Here is a 6036-nt window from a genome sequence, read left to right on the forward strand (position 1 = left end):
TGCTGGAGTGAGACGTGGGTTTTCACACGATTAAAGAAGAGAAATTTTACAGGCTGCAAAAAAGGAAATGCACAATTTCATTTCAACAGTGTTTCCCATGTAGAAAGCACATGCTCCTTGTGAGCTAAGTGGCTGTCACTAGCGGTGCCTGACACAATAATATTTGCAACAAAACTAGATGGGGGAGAAATGAAATTATATGGAAATCAATAGACCCTGACTGCTTCAAACCAATGTCTGTCACAGTGATTATTCTCAAGGAGCTTATTTAGAATTCTTAAAAGTAACAGGCTTACGCTGGAAAACTGTCACTTTCTGTGTTGAGAGTCTCTCTGAAGGACTACACAGGAGCACAGGAAATTAACATCTCTTTGGCTAGAATCTAGTTATTATTTTAAATAAAGATAATGTAATTATCTGTATGTAATTAGACACCAGGTATAAACCAGGTATAAAATCAGATCTGTACATTACAGGTACCAGCACCTAAGCATGCACAAAGTCAGAGACAGCTATAGAGACATGCACACTGCATTGTATTGCATGTAAGATCTGGGCATGTATACATGTACGTATATTATATGCAGGTGGACATGCAGGCACATAATACATAGATGCGCACGTTGGTGTCTCTGTGTCCGATTAGAAAGGCGAGCAATGCGCATGTGTTGCAGCTACAGGTGTAGCACCTGCACTGTCCTTTCTGGTGGTCATTATAAGAGCAGCTCTCAAACTCCAGCACCGGCTAGACGTGCAAACGCGCAAGGAGATGCAACAAGGCGCGGGGAGGGAGAGAGCGGGAGGCGGGGAGGCGGAGGCCGGGGGAGACAGCTGATGTCTATCAAAGCCGGAGCGCCAAGCTCTCGCGAGAGTCTGCGGGTCCGTAGCCACGAGATGTGGGGCTCAGGTGTAAGCAGAGCGCATCTCAGCCCAGCGCTAGGATAGAGCAGACAGATAAGTGAGACCGAGAGGGCTGGAGGGAGTCTCACGGTGCGGTCAAAGGGAGCGCCAAGAAACAGCGGCACCAGCAGTGGGATCTGCCGCTGCACCCTCATCCCGGAGAGCGCCCGGAGAGCACTTTTCCCCTTACTTCAGGAGTGTTTGTGGATTTACATGCCAAGCCTTCAAGATGATGTCCATGAACAGCAAACAGCCGCATTTTGCCATGCATCCCACCCTACCTGAACACAAGTACCCCTCGCTGCACTCCAGCTCGGAAGCAATAAGAAGAGCCTGTCTACCAACTCCACCGGTAAGGGGCAAGCCGCTGCATCTCTCTCTCTCTCTTTCTCTCTCTCTCCCTCTCCCCTGTATACTGCATGTATGTGCATTAATAAAAAAACCGCTGCGAGGCACATTTTGACAAGCGGCGCTTAATGTTTTTTTCATGTCCTCCTCTGCAATCATCTGAGCGCCTGTGATCTTTTTTGAAAGCGGTGTTCACACGAGTCTCCGACTTCCTCCACTTTCGGTATTAATTTTTATGACTCGGCCTCTGAAAGGAATGTTCTTTATGCGCGCTGGTGTTTGACACGATTCCCCAGCTGAGAGTTACATATCCATTTCTCCTTCTCCTTTCTTTTCTTTTTCTTTGCCCCCCCCCCTTTCACTTTCCTTCGCTTTCTGGTTCCCTCCTCTCCCTGCTCCCTCCTTTGCTGCTCTCCTCCACTCCTTGCCCTGCTTTCTCCTCTCTTTCTCCCCACTTTCCTCCTCTCTTTATTTTCTCTTCCACTCCCTGCTCTCTCCCTTTTATTCGCCCCTCTCTCGGCTCCCCCATTCCCTCACTCCCCCTCTCCTTGGACTCCCCTGTGATTCTCTCTTCTCCCCCCCCCTCCCTGGCTTGCTCCCCCCTTTCTGTTCCCTCCTGCCCTGTCTCCCCCACTATATCCCCCCATCTGCCCCTGCTTTCCCCACCCCCACTTTACTCTCTGCCCCAATTCGCCTCCCCTCTCTCCTCGGCGTTTGCCCTTTTATTACCCCGCTCCCGCGTCTCTCTCCCGCCCCACTCTCCTTTCTGCCCCCCTGTGCTCCCCCCTTTTGTGTCGATTGCAGTTGCAGAGCAATATCTTCGCCAGCCTAGATGAGACCCTGCTGGCCCGGGCCGAGGCTCTGGCGGCCGTCGACATCGCCGTGTCCCAGGGCAAGAGCCACCCCTTCAAGCCGGACGCCACCTACCACACCATGAACAGCGTGCCGTGCACCTCCACCTCCACCGTGCCGCTGGCGCACCACCACCACCACCACCACCATCACCACCAGGCGCTGGAGCCCGGGGACCTGCTGGACCACATCACCTCCCCGTCGCTGGCGCTCATGGCCGGCGGCGGGGGGCACGAAGGGGCCGGCGGAGGCGGCGGCGGCGGCGGAGGAGGAGGGGGAGGCGGCGGAGGCGGCGGCGGCGGGGGGGGCTTGATCTCCACCTCGGCCCATCCCCACTCGCACATGCACGGCCTGGGCCACCTGTCGCACCCGGCCGCCATGAACATGCCCTCGGGCCTGCCCCACCCGGGGCTGGTGGCCGCTCACCACGGCGCGGCGGGGCAGGTGGCCTCGGCGGTGGTGGGGGCGGCCGGCCTGGCCTCCATCTGCGACTCGGACACGGACCCCCGGGAGCTGGAGGCCTTCGCCGAGCGCTTCAAGCAGCGGCGGATCAAGCTGGGCGTGACCCAGGCCGACGTGGGCTCGGCCCTGGCCAACCTGAAGATCCCCGGCGTGGGCTCGCTGAGCCAGAGCACCATCTGCCGCTTCGAGTCGCTCACCCTGTCCCACAACAACATGATCGCGCTCAAGCCCATCCTGCAGGCCTGGCTGGAGGAGGCCGAGGGCGCCCAGCGCGAGAAAATGAACAAGCCCGAGCTCTTCAACGGGGGCGAGAAGAAGCGCAAGCGGACTTCCATCGCCGCCCCGGAGAAGCGCTCCCTGGAGGCGTACTTCGCCGTGCAGCCCCGGCCCTCCTCCGAGAAGATCGCCGCCATCGCCGAGAAATTGGACCTGAAAAAGAACGTGGTGCGGGTTTGGTTTTGCAACCAGAGACAGAAGCAAAAAAGGATGAAATTTTCCGCCACCTACTAAACAAGCCAACAAAACCAACGCGCCAAGTTTCCATCCCCTGGAGTGTGGGCGAAGGGAGGGGACCGAGGGGGGGCTGTTGGGGGGCTGGGAGTGAAGGGAGGGAGATGGGGGGGGTGCGAGTGGGAGGGGAGATTGTGGAAAGGGCGAGGGGGCTGGAGGAGCCAGTGGACTTCTTGTTTGACCAGAGACACTCTCAAAATCTCCTGGGGACCAAGGAACAATGTAGGGGAGAGAAAAAAAATTCTAAAGGAAAAGAAACGAGAACCACCAGAAGAAAAGCAAAAGTAAATGCTCTAGAAATCCATGGGGGGCACTTCTGCAGGCTGATCGCCCCCTTTACAGGAAGAGAGAGCGAGAACAATTCAAGCGTAAACACACAGAGACACACACAAAACTTACAAATAAATACATTAAAAAACCCCTGAGTCACCAGTTTTAAAAGAAAAAAAACACAACCCAGAAGGTGAAACTATTGGTGATGATGCTCATCGTTTTTGTTTGGGTCTCTTTTTTGTTCTTTTGGTTTTAACTGTTTTTAATGAGGCTTCGTGACGGTTCTTCTCTGTGTTACTGGGGGTTTGGAGAGGGTTGTTTTTGCAGTTCCCAATTCGGTTCGGACGCCTTGGGGAGTGAGCGGGGAGAGGGAGAGATTTTGACCCTTGTTTCATTAACACTAGGTAGCTAAGAGTAGAGAGTGAATGCTCAGTCACAGGCTTTATACTCCGAGACATTTTCCCTTTCTTCTGCCCTCCCTCTGCTAGGGAAGCCAACCATTTTTATAACTAGCTATATAAAAAGTTACTTGCCCCTTTGTTCCTTTTCCTCCCTGTGTGTGCTTTGTGTTTATATCTAGAGCGAGAGATCCATATCTCTATAGAGATACATCTAGCTAGAGATACAATGCATACGTTGGCTGTTATACTGCCCTGGCTGCCCTGTTAACGTTAGAAGAAAACATGCTCTGAGTCATTAAGTCTCGGGGTTAAATGTGTCCTTCCCCTCTGGCATCTCTTCTAAATCTGTTGGAGAGGTTTAGAGGATTGCGGTGGTAGAAGGTTTCCTGTTAGTAACAGGGTTTATTTTACATAAGTAGGTAAGCGAAATCACCAATGTAAAGAGGCAGGATTTGAAACGACATTTATTTCTGCGGGGTCTGCATGTTGAGGGGGGAAACATTTGGGTTTAAAAATCGTTTATTGTAAATAAACGTTAGGTAGAGGAATTGTTTTGTATGGTTACATTTGCACTATCACAGTCTCCCAAATTGGAAAGCAAAGCAATTATTCCGTATTATTAAAGATAAAGGTGCATTATATCTCGGGGATGGGGGTGGGGGGCCAGAGCTCGTTGGATAAAATACCAGCTGTGTGCAAAAGACATTCACTGGGTCTGGTGTTATTGGAAAGGCTTTAATAACAAGGCATTTCTGAAAAGAAAACGCCCTGCTGTTTAAAACAAACAAAGACTGAAATCATGCATGACCTAAAAAAAGGCACAGAAAGATCCGTGATAAGGTCTCGCTATTATTTATTTATTTATTTGATTATTTATTTAATTATTTTGTGTATCATTGTTTGCAGCGCAAACATTCTATGCATTTTGAAACTGAGCACTAAAAATAGAGTAGCTTCTGGTAGAACCTTTTGTGGATGGTGTAATTTCACAGTTTACTGCCTGTTTTCACCGAAAACACAAACATTCTTGTCACGTTCTTGTATTTAGATTTTTTTTAAAAAAAGGAAGATGATTGTAAATATTTTCGTTAATGCAACACACACATACACAAAAAATGGTTACAAACTGCAACCACGTGTGGATCCTGAAATGTCTCACTGAATTATCTACCTGTCCATGTATGTTTGCTGAGCTTTCTCCTTGGTTGTGTCTTTACTATATTACTTTTATTTCTTTCAGAAATATTTCTGTAACACAAAATACAACAGGGAGATAAGTCCCAGCACACTTACAAATAAAACAAACATGAAAACAGAATAGTTTATTATTGGGTGCATCTTTTTTTTGTTTATTTCTGAGGCACGGCTGATAAATTCAAGGTATAGCCGTTAGACAAATACTAATTCTACCAAAAAATAAAAATAGTGAGAGATGTATTTTTCTGCTAAATTCAGAAATCATTACTTTGAGATAGCTCTTATGTGAAAATCGGTGCTCTGAATAAAATTAACTATATATTAGCTGCGTGTGTTTCTTGAAGTTTATTCTATAACTGCAGAAAATATAAATCAAAGTAAAATTAAAAAGGACTTCTGAAGTATTTCTTTTCAGTTTACTGGAAAGGATTATGCACCGACAAAATATGTGTAAAGAAAAAAAAGCTTGGTGCTTTCAGGTTTATATGTTGTTCTGACTGGCCTAATTGCACTTAATTATGTAACAAAATATTTTATTTTTATTTTGTGTTAATAAATATGAAAATCATAAACTGATCTCTCCTGACGTTGTAAATGCAATTGTTCATTAGGAACGTATAGGATGCCACCTACTGCTTCAAGTGATCAAAGAACCTCTTTCTTTTCTGATGACCTGTGACTAGATCATATGCCAAATGTAAAAAGTTACTTAATAGCTGGGATTATTTCTTCTGTAGACATATTTTAGCCAAATCTTTTTAATTTTGCCGGTAAATCTGTGAATCAAGACACTTAACGTGATGTTCAGTAAAGAATAAAACGTTCAAAAAGCTGTGATTTTAAGCAACTGTTGATGTTAAAAACAAAAGCACTAAAGGTATTTTTTAAAAAAATAGATCTCCTCCACCGGAAATTGACTTGTTTCTGTGTTATTAACTTGAAATGTCATCAGAATTTTTAATAAATGCATTTGTAAAAAATATTATTTTATAGAAAAGTATTACCGGATATCATTTTTGGAGAGTCAGGAATGAACAAATAAAATAAATTACAAACTTTTTTTAAATCTTCCCCAAAACTGAAATGTTAGAGG

The 6036-nt window shown here is 47.1% G+C and overlaps 1 protein-coding gene across 1 annotated transcript; it reads left to right on the plus strand.

Annotated features, from left to right (window-relative positions):
• Positions 1 to 827: 827 nt before the first annotated feature.
• POU4F1 (POU class 4 homeobox 1) lies at positions 828 to 3106 on the plus strand. Its single transcript, XM_044988868.1, has 2 exons — positions 828 to 1252; positions 2053 to 3106. The coding sequence occupies exons 1-2, from the start codon at positions 1130 to 1132 to the stop codon at positions 3070 to 3072; spliced, it is 1143 nt and encodes a 380-aa protein (XP_044844803.1). The 5' UTR covers positions 828 to 1129; the 3' UTR covers positions 3073 to 3106.
• The last annotated feature ends 2930 nt before the right edge of the window (positions 3107 to 6036 follow it).

The sequence above is a fragment of the Mauremys mutica genome, chromosome 1 (genome assembly GCF_020497125.1).
Source record: "Mauremys mutica isolate MM-2020 ecotype Southern chromosome 1, ASM2049712v1, whole genome shotgun sequence".
Classification (NCBI taxonomy): Eukaryota; Metazoa; Chordata; order Testudines; family Geoemydidae; genus Mauremys; species Mauremys mutica.